Consider the following 19,083-nt stretch of genomic DNA (forward strand, 5'->3'; position numbering starts at 1 on the left):
CATTCTGAGAAACTGGATGACGACTGCGTGTCCTCATTCAGACATCTTCCCTATGTCAGCTCCCAGCAGCACCCCCTTGTGGCTACAGGCAGTACTACATCCCCTACTATAAAAGGTTGTGTAATATTTTTACCTTTATTTAACTAGGCAAGTCAGTGAAGAACAAATTCTTATTTTCAATGGCTGCCTAAGAACAGTGGGTTAACTGCCTTGTTCATGGGCAGAACAACAGACCTTATCAGCTCTGGGATTCAATCCAGCAACCTTTCGGTTACCTTTCGGGCCACAGTATAGTAATATACCAAGCTCGCCTATCCTCAAAGGTGAATGTCCACAGCAGCTGGTGCTGCGATGACCGCACTGCTCACCTTCGGTCTTGATCTTCAGAGCGGTCCTCACCAAGGCAAACAGGGTGGCGTTAAACATGACCGTGCCATCACTGTTCAGGGGCATGTTCATGGCAACCAATCTCTGAAAGGAGTCCCGGTGAGTTAACCAGGGCAAGATTGAGCCCACAAAAATGAACACCTTGTGTGAAACGTTTGTGTAACGGGTGCAGTGTTTGTGCTGTGTGTTGAATACAATGTGTGTGTTTGTGTGGGTGCATAAGCACACCTTGCAGGCCACTCTGTGTGGACACAGCTTGCCGAAGCCGAGAGGAGGCTGGATGCGTCTCAGCAAGGTCACCACATCCAGATGCTTTATCCTGCCCCTGAAAGAGACACCAACACTGAAGGCAACACACTCCTGACAGCAACACCAAATACAGAAACAACACAGGGAGAACTAATGTAGATGAATGACTGCAGGTGTGTGTGTGTGTGTGTGTGTGTGTGTGTGTGTGTGTGTGTGTGTACAGGTAACTTAGTAAAAATACTTTGAAATACTACTTAATTCATTGTTTCTGTACTTGACTATTTATATATTAGACAACTTTTACTTCACTACATTCATAAAGAAAACATGTACTTTTTACTCCCATATATTTTCCCTGATACCCCAAAACACTTGTTACATTTCGAATGCTCAGGCAGGACAGCTATACAGTCCAATTCACACACTTATCAATTTAGCATATTGTCATCCCTACTGCCTCTGATCTGGCGGACTCACTAAACACAAATTCTGCGTTTGTAAATGATGTCTGAGTGTTTGAATGTCCCCTTAACTGTCAATACATTTACAAAATAATATATCTACTTGGAACCATAAGTGTTCTACCTGGAACCAACAAGGGTTATTCAAAGGGTTCTCCTATGGAGACAGCTGAAGAACCCTTTTAGGTTCTAGATAGCACCTTTTTTAAAATTTACTCCTTAAAGTACATTTAAAACCAGATACTTTTACCCAAGTAATATTTTACTGGGTGACTTTCAGTTTTTACTTGAGTCATTTTCTATGAAGGTATTTTTACTCAAGTATGACAATTGAGTACTTTTCTCACCACCGTGTGTGTGTGTGTGTGTGTGTGTGTGTGTGTGTGTGTGTGTGTGTGTGTGTGTGTGTGTGTGTGTGTGTGTGTGTGTGTGTGTGTGTGTGTGTGTCCTGTATGTCCAGATGTTAATGCAGACTCACTTAGCCTCAGGGTCGTACTCAGACCAGATCCTTTTAAACTCATCCAGGTGGTGAGGACCCAGAATGGACCAATCCCGCGTCAGATAGTCAAAGTTATCCATGATGACAGCCACGAACAGGTTGATGATCTGAAACAGAGGTAGTGAAACACTCAGTGGGCGTGTTTAACGATTCTTCTGGGGACCAGAAGTCCCCACGAGGATAGTAAATTAACAGAAATATGACCAACTGGAGACATTTTGTTAGTCCCCACGAGGTCAAATGCTATTTCTAAGGGGTTTCTGAGGGGTTTTTGGGTTAGGGTAAGAGTACGGGTTAGGGTTAAGGTTAGTGAAAATAGGATTTTGAATGGGACTGAATTGTGTGTCCCCACAAGGTTAGCTGTACAAGACTTAGTGTGTGTGTGTGTCTACATGCTGTGTGTATGTGTGTGTACCAGGAAGGCGCAGAGCATGTAGAAGCTGATGAAGTAGATGATGGCGAATCCGCTTCCACAGGTTCTCTCCTCTCCAGGGTTGTAGTCTGACTCGGAGTCACACAGCTTCCCTGGCAGACATGCCAGCATGATCTCCTGCCACACCTCGCCTGTAGCACACCTGAGAACATTCAAGTCATGTTACAACCCCAACACTACCACAACTATTCACCGTCCATAACCGCACGCGCGTGCGCTTGACCTGACGCCAAACTTGTCCCTAGCGCACCGCAATATGATGACGCATAATACACAAACTAGTCACACACGCACACACACCTGAAGAGCATCAGGACAGCTTGAGGAAAGGTCTGGAAGTTGTTGTTGTGGTTTATCTGTGTGCCGTCGACCATGGCGATCTTTCCAAACACCTGAAACAAACAAACACAGTGTGTTAGGAAGAAACAAGTCCCGGAGATAAGCTAATCGTAATGCCCAACTCAAAAGAGAAAATGTTTGCCATTTACCTGCATGCCGATAACAGCGTAGATGAAGAATAGCATGGCTATCAGGAGGGCAACATAGGGAAGAGCCTGGGAATGAATGCAAAGAGAGAGAGAAAGACCGTTTCAGGAGTGTGTTCAGACTCAGGGAGAGAAGGGTGCACCTTCACCTGTACGGTTACAGTCGGACCCATATGACTCCACTGTCAACCCCGAGTGGATTATTCTCTCACCTGGAAGGACTTGATGAAGGTCCACAGGAGCGTTCGGATGCCCTCCCCTCTGCTGAGCAGCTTGACCAACCGCATGACTCGGAACAAGCGGAAGAATGTGATGGAGATGCGAGCGCTGTCCTCTGTGTTCTGAGACAGAGACAGAGAGAGACAGAGAGAGAGAGACAGAGACAGAGAGAGAGAGAGAGACAGAGAGAGAGAGAGAGAGAGAGAGAGAGAGACAGAGACAGAGACAGAAAGAGAGAGAGAGAGACAGAGAGAGAGACAGAGAGAGAGAGAGAGAGAGAGAGAGACAGAAAGAGAGACAGAGAGAGAGAGAGAGAGAGAGAGAGAGAGAGAGAGAGAGAGACAGAGAGAGAGAGAGAGAGACAGAAAGAGAGACAGAGAGACAGAAAGAGAGACAGAGAGAGACAGAGACAGACAGACAGAGACAGAAAGAGAGACAGAGAGACAGAAAGAGAGACAGAGAGACAGAAAGAGAGACAGAGAGAGAGACAGAGACAGAAAGAGAGACAGAGAGAGAGACAGAGACAGAAAGAGAGAGAGAGAGAGAGAGAGAGACAGAGAGAGACAGGAGGTGGAACCTCCATAGGACTGATTGTGTTGCTTTAACACACAGCTAGGAGCAGGCCAGAGATCAACACGCAGTTTGTATGTATGTGTGTGTGTGTGTATGGGTGCACATCAGTGCATGTGCGTACGCATTCAGGTAGAGGAACATGCAACAGTCCTCGACTTGTGTGAAAGCAATGCATACACAGCCACATACATACACATACATACAAGTGTCCCCACTCCTAGGAGTCATACAGGGACGTGTCTCCAGACTCGGTGGAAATGCCCAGACACACGCTTCGTTGGATGACCGCTTGAGACACAAGCAAAACCACAGCATCTACGCGATCCCAGGTCAAACGCGAACAAAGGGACACAACAAAAGACTGATAATGAGACGACCATCAACACAAACAAGATCCCAAATCAGAACCGATCTTGTCCATGGTACCGGGCCACAAAACAGATCTTGTCCATGGTACCGGGCCACAAAACAGATCTTGTCCATGGTACCGGGCCACAAAACAGATCTTGTCCATGGTACCGGGCCACAAAACAGATCTTGTCCATGGTACCGGGCCACAAAACAGATCTTGTCCATGGTACCGGGCCACAAAACAGATCTTGTCCATGGTACCGGGCCACAAAACAGATCTTGTCCATGGTACCGGGCCACAAAACAGGCAAGACAAAAATCCTCATGAATGAATATCATTCAGAACATATTTCATTCCAAACGAACGTGACGACATGACTGACAACAGAAACAGCTCTGTGCTGAGACGATGACGACGAGGAAGACAGGGGTAGTGGGAGGGGCTTCTTACCCCTGGCTCCACAATCACCACCACTGGCAGGGCCTTGAGACCAAAAAGTCTGGGTTAACCACTAACAACTTGACTACCTTCATCACTCACATCACTGATGTCATCCACGAGTCATTGTCGTTGTCATTGGCATAATGACTTAACTGCTTCACAATGTCATTACATTTCTCCATCGTCGATTGAATCAACCCAGCAACAATATGATCGGAACTTCTTTAATTAATACAGCTCGGGAATCAGAAAACATCCATAACAGACATGTTACAGTCAGCATCAGTATCGACGGGACACCATCATCGTTGCCTCTCACGCAAAAGCAGAATGACAAGAGCTTAAGCACAGTATGACCTCGGTGGCACGTTCGGTACATAAAACGGGCCCATTCAATTCTACACAGGTGAAGAAAGGAAACTGTGACCTGTACCAGAGAACGAGTGGGTCCCACAAATAGAAACTCGGTTGAATATTTCAATCATTTAAAAGTAAATATCCAATGTGATTGTCACTCACTGGTCAAACACATTTATGAAAGTTTGTTACAAGATGACTAACATAACTAATAGAATAATATAGGGTCACTTAGCTTACTTACCATGTAGGTAAGACACTGTTTTTTGTGTACGTGTGTAAGGCAGTGTGTGTGTGTTGAGATTTGTGTTCCAAACAGAACAAAAGACAAAGCCACACAAACGTCATGATGACACACAGTTACCAGAACAGCACCAAGCATGGATCACTAATCTAGATAGCCTATTGGAGGGAGGCATTGCAATAACCCTCATAGCTGTGGTATTCAAACTTCTTCAGCTGGGGGGGGACCCCATTTCTTTTCCACTTGAATTTCTCGGGCGAACCCACCACACCCCAAATCTAAATGACACAACCTTCAAATCGGTACTTTTAGATTTTTACATAAAAAAAAAAACTTCAATTCATTATTACATTTTCATCCCTCGTATCAAAATGAAAAGAAACCAATCGATACATTTACTCAATTTAATTACATTTCTCAACATTTATATACTGTCCCATACAATAATCTGTACTCTTAATATTTAGTCATTTTCTTTCAAATATAAGTTTATTTGTATCTTTTTTGGCCCCACAGCAATTCCCCAGTGACCCCGACTTTGAATAACACTGCCATAAGAGTGTTTCAAAACTGTCCTATCATCATAACATCGTAGAAATCTGTTGTCAGCACATTTGTAGACATCACATTTTGATCTCCAAGGATCATAGGGTTGCATTCCTGATTATCAATGCTACTAAACAGCTAGATAAGAGCAACACCTTCATCAAGACCCTAGTCAATGAACATGTCTGGGACGTGAAACCATTTTGAGATCTGGAGTGCAACCCTGACGTTGTTGCAAGGCATTCCCTCCAATAAGTGCTGCGGGACAAGTTGGCGTGAAGATGGCTACTTACATTGATCTCAGTGATTGCAATGTCAACGACGCTACCGACAACAATTAAGGCATCAAACGTGTTCCATGCATCAGCGAAATAGTGCTGTAAGCGCCAGTCCACGGACACAAAGAGAAGAGGACAGAGAGAGACACAGAAGCAGAAAGAGAGAACGAGAAGGATAGAGATATGTGAAAATACAAATGAGTTAAGGCATGAAAGAATACGGGCAACAAGTAGAAAAAGCGTCTGAGTGGCACTTGTCTGTGAGAATACAAAGCGGAGGCACCTTAACCGGGGAGGACGGGCTCGTAGTAATGGCTGGAATGGAGTTAATAGAATGGCATTGAAACACATCAAACACATGCGTTTGATACCATTCCGTAAACTCCATTCCAGCCATTGTTATGAGCCCGCCCTCCCCTCAGCAGGCTTCTGTCGCGCATATGCCTCTAAGTAGCCCAACTGATACATATGACCCAGTGAATGAAGTTCTTCTGACTGTGTGATCTGTTATGAACCCTCTACAACCCTCTATAAGATATTACACGTTTCTCACTGACACAGTGCCGACACAGTGCTGAGTAACTGGTTACAATAGACCTAGACCCAACACCAGTCCTGACCAGGGATCATCTCCTAAAATTCAGCGGCGGGGGCGTTTTTTTTCTTGAGCGGACGGTCAGGGGGCCCCGAAACATATTTACAAATCATTTGTAGACTGCAAATTGACTGCAAGAAGCCCAAACAGATATAATATTTGACTAAAACAATCATTTCAAACCAATCACTTGGAGTTGATGTCCTGGTGGTTTTATTATATTTTTAAGTCCAAAAATGAAGATGCCAAAAAATAAAATTCAAATAAATCTAGTTTTTATTGCTCAGAGAACATGGGGGGGGCAAATAAAACCATCCGCGGGCCGTGACGCTAGTTGGGGAACCCTGATCAAGACCTATGGGTGACCAGCCCTGAAAGAGGTTCAACACTAGGCCAAGGAGCCAACAGACTGGCTTTAGGAGTGAGTCTAGAAAAAGGTGAGGGAGGCAAGGAAGAAAGGAAGGAAGGAAGGAAGGAAGGGAGGAGGCAGAGAGGAGGGCAGGTCTATTACAATACTCACATCTACCTGACTGAGAATGATGTCGACTACGCTGCCGATCACCACCAGGGCATCGAAGACGTTCCAGGCGTCTCCAAAATACCCCTACAGGCCAGGGTACAGAGAGCACCGCAGGGGGAGGTAGGGAGAGGGGTAGGAGGGTCAGTGGAGGGTAAGAAGTAGAGAGGGAAAGGGTGAGCAGGGGAGGGGGGATGTTAAGGTCAATACTACAGGGGGAAATGCTTGACAGAAAGACAGGGGGATGAGAGGAGTGAGAGGGGTGAGTTAACTGGTCTATGATGCAAGCTGAGAGGCACCCTGGGTCTGACTGACTCACCCTGGGTCTGAAGGCAATCAGTTTGAGGATCATCTCTACGGTGAAGACGCCAGTGAAGACCATGTTGAGGACGTCCATGGCGTAGTTGAACAGGTGGGACTGGCCATAGTGCTGAGGAAATGGAGAGAGAGGGAGAGAGAGGGGGGGGGGGGTGTCGGAAGATGAGAGAGAAAGGGGCATTGAAGAGCAGAAAGAAGGATGATGAGATGGGACTGAGGTACAGACATATATATATATATATATATATATATATATATATACACACTGCTCAAAAAAATAAAGGGAACACTAAAATAACACATCCTAGATCTGAATGAATGAAATATTCTTATTAAATATTTTTTTCTTTACATAGTTGAATGTGCTGACAACAAAATCAAACAAAAATTATCAATGGAAATCAAATGTATCATTTGGAGTGACACTCAAAATTAAAGTGGAAAACCACACTACAGGCTGATCCAACTTTGATGTAATGTCCTTAAAACAAGTCAAAATGAGGCTCAGTAGTGTGTGTGGCCTCCACGTGCCTGTATGACCTCCCTACAATGCCTGGGCATGCTCCTGATGAGGTGGCGGATGGTCTCCTGAGGGATCTCCTCCCAGACCTGGACTAAAGCATCCGCCAACTCCTGGACAATCTATGATGCGTTGGTGGATGGAGCGAGACATGATGTCCCAGATGTGCTCAATTGGATTCAGGTCTGGGTAACGGGCGGGCCAGTCCATAGCATCAATGCCTTCCTCTTGCAGGAACTGCTGACACACTCCAGTCACATGAGGTCTAGCATTGTCTTGCATTAGGAGGAACACAGGGCCAACCGCACCAGCATATGGTCTCACAAGGGGTCTGAGGATCTCATCTCGGTACCTAATGGCAGTCAGGCTACCTCTGGCGAGCACATGGAGGGCTGTGCGTCCCCCCAAAGTAATGCCACCGCACACCATGACTGACCCACCGCCAAACCGGTCATGCTGGAGGATGTTGCAGGCAGCAGAACGTTCTCCACGGCGTCTCCAGACTCTGTCACGTCTGTCACGTGCTCAGTGTGAACCTGCTCTCATCTGCGAAGAGCACAGGGCGCCAGTGGCGAATTTGCCAATCTTGGTGTTCTCTGGCAAATGCCAAATGTCCTGCACGGTGTTGGGCTGTAAGTACAACCCCCAGTGGAAGTCAGGCCCTCATACCACCCTCATGGAGTCTGTTTCTGACCGTTTGAGCAGACACATGCACATTTGTGGCCTGCTGGAGGTAATTTTGCAGGGCTATGGCAGTGCTCCTCCTGCTCCTCCTTGCACAAAGGCGGAGGTAGCGGTCCTGCTGCTGGGTTGTTGCCCTCCTACGACCTCCTCCACGTCTTCTGATGTACTGGCCTGTCTCCTGGTAGCGCCTCCATGCTCTGGACACTACGCTGACAGACACAGCAAACCTTCTTGCCATAGCTCGAATTGATGTGCCATCCTGGATGAGCTGCACTACCTGAGCCACTTGTGTGGGTTGTAGACTCCGTCTCATGCTACCACTAGAGTGAAAGCACCGCCAGCATTCAAAAGTAACCAAAACATCAGCCAGGAAGCATAGGAACTGAGAAGTGGTCTGTGGTTGCCACCTGCAGAACCACTCCTTTATTGGGGGTGTCTTGCTAATAATTTCCTATAATTTCCACCTGTTGTCTATTCCATTTGCACAACAGCATGTGAAATGTATTGTCAATCAGTGTTGCTTCCTAAGTGGACAGTTTGATTTCACAGAAGTGTTGTGTTGTTTAAGTGTTCCCTTTATTTTTTTGAGCAGTATATATATATATATATATATATATATATATATATATATATATATATATATATATATGAGTTAACGAGTCTGACAAAGTGTCACAGAACACAGAGAGACACAGAGGGACAGAGAAATAGACCCCGACACAGAGAGACACAGAGGGACAGAGAAATAGACCCCGACACAGAGACACAGAGGGACAGAGAAATAGACTCAGACACAGATACATATATTGGGACAGAGAAATAGACCCAGGCACAGAGACACAGAGAGAGAACAGAGAGAGGGCTATAGAAGGCTACGGGGGCTATAGAGGGCTATAGAGGGCTAAATAGGCTTATAGAGGGCTACAGGGGGCTATTTAGAGCTATAGTGGTCTATTTAGAGCTATAGAGGGCTAAATAATATAATAATAATAATAATAATATATGCCATTTAGCTGACGCTTTTATCCAAAGCGACTTACAGTCATGTGTGCATACATTCTACGTATGGGTGGTCCCGGGAATCGAACCCACTACCCTGGCGTTACAAGCGCCATGCTCTACCAACTGACCATATAGAGGGCTATTTAGAGCTATAGAGGGCTATATAGGCATATATAGGGCTATAGAATGCTATATGGGGCTATAAACGGCTACAGAGGGCTATTTAGAGCTATAGAGGGCTATATAGGGCTATTTAGAGCTATAGTGGTCTATTTAGAGCTATAGAGGGCTAAATAGGCATATAGAGGTCTATAGGGGTCTATATAGGCATATAGAGGGCTATATGGGGTTATATAGGCACATAGAGGGCTATAGAAGGCTATAGGGGGCTATTTAGTGCTATAGAGGGCTATATAGGCCTATAGAGGGCTCCATAGGGCTATTTGGAGCTATAGAGGGCTATATAGGCATATAGAGGGCTATTTAGAGCTATAGAGGGCTATATAGGCATATAGAGGGCTATGGAATACTGTAGGGGGCTATATAGGGCTACAGGGGGCTATATAGGCCTATAGAGGGCTACAGAGGGCTATTTAGAGCTATAGAGGGCTATATAGGGCTATTTAGAGCTATAGAGGGCTATTTAGAGCTATAGAGGGCTATATAGGCATATAGAGGTCTATAGGGGGCTATATAGGCATATAGAGGGCTATAGGGGGCTATATAGGCATATAGAGGGCTATAGAAGGCTATAGGGGGCTATAAGGGGCTATTTAGAGCTATATAGGGCTATTTGGAGCTATAGAGGGTTATATAAGCATAGAGGGCTACAGAGGGCTATTTAGAGCTATAGGGGGCTATATAGGGATATTTAGAGCTATAGAGGGCTATATAGGCATATAGAGGGCTACAGAGGGCTATTTAGAGCTATTGAGGGCTTTATAGGGCTGTTTAGAGCTATAGAGGGCTATATAGGCATATAGAAGGCTATAGAAGGCTATTTAGAGCGATAGAGGACTATATAGGGCTATTTAGAGCTATAGAGGGCTATATAGGCATATAGAGGGCTATATGGGCATATAGAGGGCTATTTAGAGCTATAGAGAGCTATATAGGCATATAGAGGGCTATTTAGAGCTATAGAGGGCTTTATATGGCTATTTAGATCTATAGCGGGCTATATAGGGCTATCGAGGCATATAGAGGGCCATAGAGGGCAATGTAGGGCTATAGAGGGCCATAATATAGGGCCATAGAGGGCTTTATTAGAGGGCTATATAGAGCTATAGAGGGCTATATAGAGCTATAGAGGGCTATTTAGAGCTATAGAGGGCTGTAGAGGGCCATAGAGGGCCATAGAGGCCTATTTAGGGCTATAGAGGGCTGGCAGTTGGGACTCACCTGGATCGCCAAACACAGTGTGTTGAGGATGATGAGAACGAACATGACGTACTCAAAGCCAGTGGAGTTAACCACATACCAGAACTTATACTGGTAGGGGTTCTTAGGGATGTACCTCCGCAGTGGACGAGCCTTCAGAGCATACTCTACACACTGACGCTAGAGATGGAAGAGAGAACACAGAGTTAATCAAAAACACACACACACACACACACACACACACACACACACACACACACACACACACACACACACACACACACACACACACACACACACACACACACACACACACACACACACACACACACACACACACACACACACACACACACACACACACACACACAAAGGCTCTTACCTGGTTTTTGTCCAGCTCACAGTTCTTGTACTCTTTCTCTCCCTGCTCCTGGAAGGTGACGATGACGAAACCGACAAAGATGTTCATCATGAAGAAGGCAATGATGATGATGTAGATGATGAAGAAGATGGAGATCTCCACGCGGTAGTTGTAGATGGGACCCATATTCTCTCTGTTGGAGTCGATGGCCTTGTACAGCAGACTGAGCCACAGAAACAAACGCACACTAGTCAGTGAGACGCGTCGTCAAAATGAACGCCTGGAGACGCATACGTAGGAGTGTGTATGTTCACGTACACTTTTGCTGTGTGTGTGTGTGTGTGTGTGCGTGTGCGTATCTGTGAGAGGCTCTTACGCAGGCCAGCCTTCAAATGTAGAGACGGTGAACAGAGCCATCATAGCCATGAGGACGTTGTCAAAGTTGAAGTCACTGTTGTACCAGATCCTCTCCCTGACCGCGGGCAACACTGTGTCGCCATCCTTATACAGAATGTATGTGCCTCTACGCGAGGAGAGAAGAAGACGTTACACTTTTACACACAGATTGACATATCTGTGTGACACATTAGCATACAGACATATGCACACGCACAATGGTGAGCTTACAATTGTATCCAGCATGAAAAGATGGAGTGCAATCCAACTCACTTGCATTCATCCGGGCTGGACTTGGCCTCGTCTGTGCAGCGATAGAACTTGCCCTGAACGAGAGAACAGAACATCAACAGCTGCTATTCTATCACACACTACCACACACATACCGTTGAAGTCGGAAGTTTTCATCCAAGTTTTATTGACTCCAACCTAAGTGTTTTTCAACCACAAATTTCTTGTTAACAAACTATAGTTTTGGCAAGTCGGTTAGGACATCTACTTTGTACATGACACAAGTCATTTTTCCAACAATTGTTTACGGACAGATTATTTCACTTATAATTCACTGTATCATAATTCCAGTGGGTCAGAAATCGACCTACACTAAACAGCTTGGAAAATTCCTGAAAATTATGTCATGGCTTTAGAAGCTTCTGATAGGCTAATTGACATCATTTGAGTCAATTGGAGATGTACCTGTGGATGTATTTCAAGGCCTACCTTCAAATTCAGTGCCTCTTTGTTTGACATCATGGGAAAATCAAAAGAAATTAGCCAAGACGTCAAAAAAAAAGAAATGTAGACCTCCACATGTCTGGTTCATCCTTGGGAGCAATTTCAAAACGCCTGAAGGTACCACATTCAGCTGTACAATCAATAGTACGCAAGTATAAACACCATGGGACCACGCAGCCATCATACCGCTCAGGAAGAAGACGCTTTCAGTCTCCTAGAGATGAACGCACTTTGGTGTGAAAAGTGCAAATAAATCCCAGAACAACAGCAAAGAACCTTGTGAAGTATCTATATCCACAGTAAAACGAGTCCTATATCAACATAACCTGAAAGACCACTCAGCAAGGACGAAACCACTGCTTCAAAACCGCCATAAAAAAGCCAGACTACAATCTGCAACTGCACATGGGGACAAAGATCATACTTTTTGGAGAAATGTCCTCTGGTCTGATAAAACAAAAATAGAACTGTTTGGCCATAATGACCATTGTTATGTTTGGAGGAAAAAGGGGAGGCTTGCAAGCCGAGGAACACATCCCAATCATGGAGCACAGGGGTGGCAGCATCTTGTTGTGGGGATGCTTTGCTGCAGGAGGGACTGGTGCACTACAGAAAATAGATGGCATCATGAGGTAGGATAATTATGTGGATATATTGAAGCAACATCTCAAGACATCAGTCAGGAACTTAAAGCTTGGTCGCAAATGGGTCTTCCAAATGGACAATAACCCCAAGCATACTTCCAAAGTTGGGGCACAATGGCTTAAGGACAACAAAGTCAAGGTATTGGAGTGGCCATCACAAAGCCCTGACCTCAATCCTATAGAACATTTGTGGGCAGAACTGAAAAAGCGAATGCGAGCAAGGAGGCCTACAAACCTGACTCAGTTACACCAGCTCTGTCAGGAGGAATGGGCCAAAATTCACCCAACTTATTGTGGGAAGCTTGTGGAAGGCTACCCAAAACGTTTGACCCAAGTGAAACAATTTAAAGGCAATGCTACCAAATACTAATTGAGTGCATGTAAACTTCTGACCCACTGGGAATGTGACAAAATAAATAAAAGCTGAAATAAATCATTCTCTCTGACATTTCACATTCTTTAAATAAAGTGGCGATCCTAACTGACCTAACACAGGGAATTTACTAGGATTAAATGCCAGGAATTGTGACAAACTGAGTTTAAATGTAGTTGGCTAAGGTGTATGTAAACTTCCGACTTCAACTGTATAATGAATTGCACACACACAACACTCATTCCGTCATACTGCAATGGAGGTACCTTGAAGAGCTGCACTCCTATGCAGGCGAACATGAACTGTAGCAGCGTGGTGACGATCATGATATTACCAATGGTCCTGATGGCCACAAATACACACTGGACCACATGCTGCAGGGTCAGGGGTCAAAAACAGAGGAGACGAGAGAGAATTAAGGGACGAATTAACCTCATTGAACCCTCTACCCTTAGCATGATGATTTGCAGGAGATTTCAGCGGCCGGTTCCTTTGTGGAAGTGTGCTAGTTAGAACTGTTTTTCTCTGGATGCATTGTTAAACAGTTGTTCCACTGTGGTCAACTGGACCCCTGTCTCACCTTGAGGCCCTTGGCTCTGTTGATGGCCCTCAGGGGCCGCAGCACCCTCAGCACACGCAGGATCTTCACCACAGAGATGGCGGATGACCTGAACACCAAACAGAGACAGTTATGGCCACATTGGTTGGTTGCTTGATTGTTGGAGGGAAGGATTGGTTACGTACTGAATGCCGAAGGACACCAGAGAGACTCCCACCACCAGTAGGTCCAGCAGGTTGAAGTAGTTCCTGCAGAAGGCTCCTTTATGGAGGAAAGCCCCAAATGCTGTCATCTGGAGAGCACAGAGATACTGGCATCAGATATCCTGAACTTATACACTGGGCTGTCCCTTACTAGACACAACAGCTTTAGCCATAACTGTAGATGACATAGACGTGGGCAGACAAACACACACCGTCTTGTTTGTCAAACCTTGTGGGGACAAACAATTGATTCCCATTAACCCTAATCCTAACCCTCCCACTAATTTGAACTTTAACCCTAAATCCCCTAGAAATAGCCTTTTTCCTTGTGGGGACACTTGTGGGGACTTCTGGTCCACACAAGTATAGTGAAACACGTCCACCTACACACAGATCTAGCTCCACTCTTACTGAAACTCCTACGCATGCTTCTCAATGTGATAATCAATGCCAGACAAATGGGTTTCTACAGAAACTCAGACATAAACAAAGTACACATTTAATTGCATATCAGACAATCGGCGACACCTGCACATCTTCTCTCTCACACACACACACACACACACACACACACACACACACACACACACACACACACACACACACACACACACACACACACACACACACACACACACACACACACACACACACACACACACACACACACACAGGCAACGACATTTAAAACATAGACAAATGAGAACTGTTCTGACATTGGACACATTATTTCAGAGGTATTGCTATTGATTTCCTATAAAGATTATAACAAAGATCGCTCAAACTGCAAAGATCGCTCAAACTGGGGAGGGATGGGGGGTGGGGGGGGTAAGGTTACATTCAAAAGAGTAGTCAAATAGCTTCAGAGTCATTCACGTGTGTCGTGGTTTCATGCACACTCTGTGGAAGTACTCGCGGGGGATGGGATGGCAACATCATACCAATAGGATGCGGATGCCAGATCTGTTTATGCTTTAGTTCAGGCCAAACTCAGAACTTGTTGGCTAAAGGAGAAACAGATCTGGCAACCAGGGTAGGAATCTCTATGGTGGAGATTCACAAAGAGGTGACCTACCATGAGCCCCCATCTTTACAGGGTGCAGTTTAAACTGGACCCAATAAGAATGCAGTGGATCATGCTACTCTGCAAAAATGTACACGAATATATATTGCCCCCCCCCTCTTTTGGCTCCAAATTAAAATAATAACAAGTCATCGGATAACAACTGATGTTATCTATTGATTTTCAGGTCCGTTTGTGATTAAAAAGAGGTGCCGTGATGGTTGCTGACAGACAAAGTACAAGCAGGCGACGTACAGTAGACAGGGGAGTGCAGCAAGGCTATGGTTGTCATAGAAACCAGGTTACCTTCAACAGGATCTCAAAGGTAAACATACTAGTGAAGACATAATCTGCATAGCCTAGGATCTGGAAAGCAACGAGAAGGTTGGAGTGTTACCACACAAGCAGTAGAGCACAGCACACACACACACATGGGGGAAAGCATTTACCTTCAACAGGATCTCAACAGTAAAGATTGCCGTGAAAGCATAGTCAAAATAACCAAGTATCTGCAAAAAGGCAATGTGAAAGTTTAACAGGAGGCCAAGGCATCACCACATGACATCAACAACTTCAGAATGCATCAACCGTCCTAAATTGTTCACAAAAGTACAGGTTTGAGTTTTTAGTTCAAGTTTTGTTTTTAACGTGGATATTCCATATTCCATTATTTTCATATTATTTTACTTTCATGGAAGTAGACATCATCTTGGTGCTATTAAAGGTGCAATATGCAGAATTGGCCCCGCCATTTCCTGGTTGGTTCTAATAGTTTGCCTAATTACCATATAAACCACTAAGAAATGTATTTTCAATTACCAAAAATATTGTTTTTTTTACAGCTGTTCGAAGCTGGTGTACAAAACCCAGATGCAAAAGCAGCTTACATATTGCAGCTTTAAATGTTATTTTGAATGTCAGAGCTGCTGCAGCCTACATACGATGTTGCGTGCGGAGAAGTTGCGTATGGGGTCCTCAGCAGCCAGAGACACAGAGCTCAGCATGATGAAGACCAGGATGAGGTTGGTGAAGATGTGGTGGTTGGTCAGCTTGTGGCAGGCTACCCGGACCCTGAGAAAGAAAGCCATGAAATTACATTATTTCTGAGTGTGTGTGTGTGTGTGTGTGTGTGTGTGTGTGTGTGTGTGTGTGTGTGTGTGTGTGTGTGTGTGTGTGTGTGTGTGTGTGTGTGTGTGTGTGTGTGTGTGTGTGTGTGTGTGTCAGTTCATTACTATACTATATACAGGGTCAGTTCAATACCATACTCTTTACAGGCTCAGTTCAATACCATACTATATACCGGGTCAGTTCAATACCATACTATATACAGGGTCAGTTCAATACCATACTATATGCAGGGTCAGTTCAGTATCATACTCTTTACAGGCTCAGTTCAATACCATACTATATACAGGGTCAGTTCAATACCATACTATATACAGGGTCAGTTCAATACCATACTCTTTACAGGCTCAGTTCAGTACCATACTCTTTACAGGCTCAGTTCAATACCATACTCTTTACAGGCTCAGTTCAATACCATACTATATACAGGGTCAGTTCAATACCATACTATATACAGGGTCAGTTCAATACCATACTATATGCAGGGTCAGTTCAGTACCATACTCTTTACAGGCTCAGTTCAGTACCATACTCTTTACAGGCTCAGTTCAATACCATACTATATACAGGGTCAGTTCAATACCATACTATATGCAGGGTCAGTTCAGTACCATACTCTTTACAGGCTCAGTTCAATACCATACTATATACAGGGTTAGTTCAATACCATACTATATGCAGGGTCAGTTCAGTACCATACTCTTTACAGGCTCAGTTCAATACCATACTATATACAGGGTCAGTTCAATACCATACTATATACAGGGTAATTTCAATAACATACTATATACAGGCTCAGTTCAACCATATTTACAATGTGCAGGGACACTGGAGTGATGGAGGTAGATATGTATAGGGGTGAGGGGACTAGGCAACAGGATAGAAGATAAACAGAGACGAAGCAGCTTGTATGTGAGTGGGTGTGTAGAGTGTGCGTAAAGACAAAACTAGGTCAATAAATATACACGGTATGAATATAAATGTATGTGCATATTATGTGTGATTGAGCAGATGGAGTGAGTGTGTAGGGCAATGTGAGTCTGCGTAAAAACAAAACTAGGTCAATAAATATACAAGTTTAACTCAGATAGTCCGTGTAGCTATTTTGTTAGCTATTTATCAATCGTATTGATAGAAGCCGTTCAAGAGCCTGTTGGTGCCAGACTTGACGCACCGGTACGGCTTACCGTGTGGAAGCAGAGAGAATAGTCTATGGCTTGGGTGGTTGGAGTCTTTAACGATTTTCTGGGCCTTTCTACCACACCGCCCGATATAAATGTCCTGGATGGTAGGGAGCTCGGCCCAAATAATGCACTGGGCTGTCCACACCACCCTCTGTAGCGCCATGTGATCGAGGGCAGTGCTATTGTCATACCAGGCAGGGATGCAGCCAGTCAAAATGCTCTCAATAGTGCAGCTGTAGAACTTTGAGGATTTGAGGGCCAATGCCAAACTCTTTCTAATCTCCTGAGGGAGAAGAGGCGTTGTTGCGCCTTCTTAACAACTGTGCACATGTGTTTGGAGCATTTTAAGTCTTTATTGATTTGGACAGAGAGGAACAGGGCTCCGGGCAGCCGAGCGGAAATGGAGGAAAACTCGCCTCCCTGCGGACCTGGCATCCTTTCACTCCCTCCTCTCTACATTTTCCTCCTCTGTCTCTGCTGCTAAAGCCATTTTCTACCACTCTAAATTCCAAGCATCTGCCTCTAACCCTAGGAAGCTCTTTGCCACCTTCTCCTCCCTCCTGAATCCTCCTCCCCCTCCCCCCTCCTCCCTCTCTGCAGATGACTTCGTCAACCACTTTGAAAAGAAGGTCGACGACATCCGATCCTCGTTTGCTAAGTCAAACGGCACCGCTGGTTCTGCTCACACTGCCCTACCCTGTGCTCTGACCTCTTTCTCCCCTCTCTCTCCAGATGAAATCTCGCGTCTTGTGACGGCCGGCCGCCCAACAACCTGCCCGCTTGACCCCATCCCCTCCTCTCTTCTCCAGACCATTTCCGGAGACCTTCTCCCTTACCTCACCTCGCTCATCAACTCATCCCTGACCGCTGGCTACGTCCCTTCCGTCTTCAAGAGAGCGAGAGTTGCACCCCTTCTGAAAAAACCTACACTCGATCCCTCCGATGTCAACAACTACAGACCAGTATCCCTTCTTTCTTTTCTCTCCAAAACTCTTGAACGTGCCGTCCTTGGCCAGCTCTCCCGCTATCTCTCTCTGAATGACCTTCTCGATCCAAATCAGTCAGGTTTCAAGACTAGTCATTCAACTGAGACTGCTCTTCTCTGTATCACGGAGGCGCTCCGCACCGCTAAAGCTAACTCTCTCTCCTCTGCTCTCATCCTTCTAGACCTATCGGCTGCCTTCGATACTGTGAACCATCAGATCCTCCTCTCCACCCTCTCCGAGTTGGGCATCTCCGGCGCGGCCCACGCTTGGATTGCGTCCTACCTGACAGGTCGCTCCTACCAGGTGGCATGGCGAGAATCTGTCTCCTCACCACGCGCTCTCACCACTGGTGTCCCCCAGGGCTCTGTTCTAGGCCCTCTCCTATTCTCGCTATACACCAAGTCACTTGGCTCTGTCATAACCTCACATGGTCTCTCCTATCATTGCTATGCAGACGACACACAATTAATCTTCTCCTTTCCCCCTTCTGATGACCAGGTGGCGAATCGCATCTCTGCATGTCTGGCAGACATATCAGTGTGGATGACGGATCACCACCTCAAGCTGAACCTCGGCAAGACGGAGCTGCTCTTCCTCCCGGGGAAGGACTGCCCGTTCCATGATCTCGCCATCACGGTTGACAACTCCATTGTGTCCTCCTCCCAGAGCGCTAAGAACCTTGGCGTGATCCTGGACAACACCCTGTCGTTCTCAACTAACATCAAGGCGGTGGCCCACTCCTGTAGGTTCATGCTCTACAACATCCGCAGAGTTCGACCCTGCCTCACACAGGAAGCGGCGCAGGTCCTAATCCAGGCACTTGTCATCTCCCGTCTGGATTACTGCAACTCGCTGTTGGCTGGGCTCCCTGCCTGTGCCATTAAACCCCTACAACTCATCCAGAACGCCGCAGC

The 19,083-nt window shown here is 45.6% G+C and overlaps 1 protein-coding gene across 6 annotated transcripts in view; it reads right to left on the reverse strand.

Annotated features, from left to right (window-relative positions):
- Positions 1-19,083, reverse strand: part of LOC118361111 (voltage-dependent L-type calcium channel subunit alpha-1D-like) — a 98,958-nt gene that overhangs the window by 10,018 nt on the left and 69,857 nt on the right. For 4 of the 6 annotated variants that reach the window (XM_052483078.1, XM_052483077.1, XM_052483076.1 and 1 more), the window contains 18 exons: positions 15,816-15,945; positions 15,324-15,383; positions 13,794-13,900; positions 13,630-13,717; positions 13,316-13,423; positions 11,571-11,623; positions 11,278-11,424; positions 10,923-11,124; positions 10,562-10,720; positions 6,956-7,066; positions 6,640-6,723; positions 2,727-2,855; positions 2,518-2,583; positions 2,330-2,421; positions 2,012-2,171; positions 1,576-1,703; positions 616-712; positions 369-471 (listed from right to left, as the gene is read on the reverse strand). In XM_052483078.1, the coding sequence (XP_052339038.1) occupies positions 369-471; positions 616-712; positions 1,576-1,703; positions 2,012-2,171; positions 2,330-2,421; positions 2,518-2,583; positions 2,727-2,855; positions 6,640-6,723; positions 6,956-7,066; positions 10,562-10,720; positions 10,923-11,124; positions 11,278-11,424; positions 11,571-11,623; positions 13,316-13,423; positions 13,630-13,717; positions 13,794-13,900; positions 15,324-15,383; positions 15,816-15,945 (2,024 nt within the window). Of the gene's footprint in view, positions 1-368; positions 472-615; positions 713-1,575; positions 1,704-2,011; positions 2,172-2,329; positions 2,422-2,517; positions 2,584-2,726; positions 2,856-6,639; positions 6,724-6,955; positions 7,067-10,561; positions 10,721-10,922; positions 11,125-11,277; positions 11,425-11,570; positions 11,624-13,315; positions 13,424-13,629; positions 13,718-13,793; positions 13,901-15,180; positions 15,241-15,323; positions 15,384-15,815; positions 15,946-19,083 lie in introns of all 6 variants that reach the window. The other 2 variants (XM_052483074.1, XM_052483075.1) reach the window with 2 other exon arrangements.

The sequence above is a fragment of the Oncorhynchus keta genome, chromosome 28, assembly GCF_023373465.1.
Source record: "Oncorhynchus keta strain PuntledgeMale-10-30-2019 chromosome 28, Oket_V2, whole genome shotgun sequence".
NCBI lineage: Eukaryota > Metazoa > Chordata > Actinopteri > Salmoniformes > Salmonidae > Oncorhynchus > Oncorhynchus keta.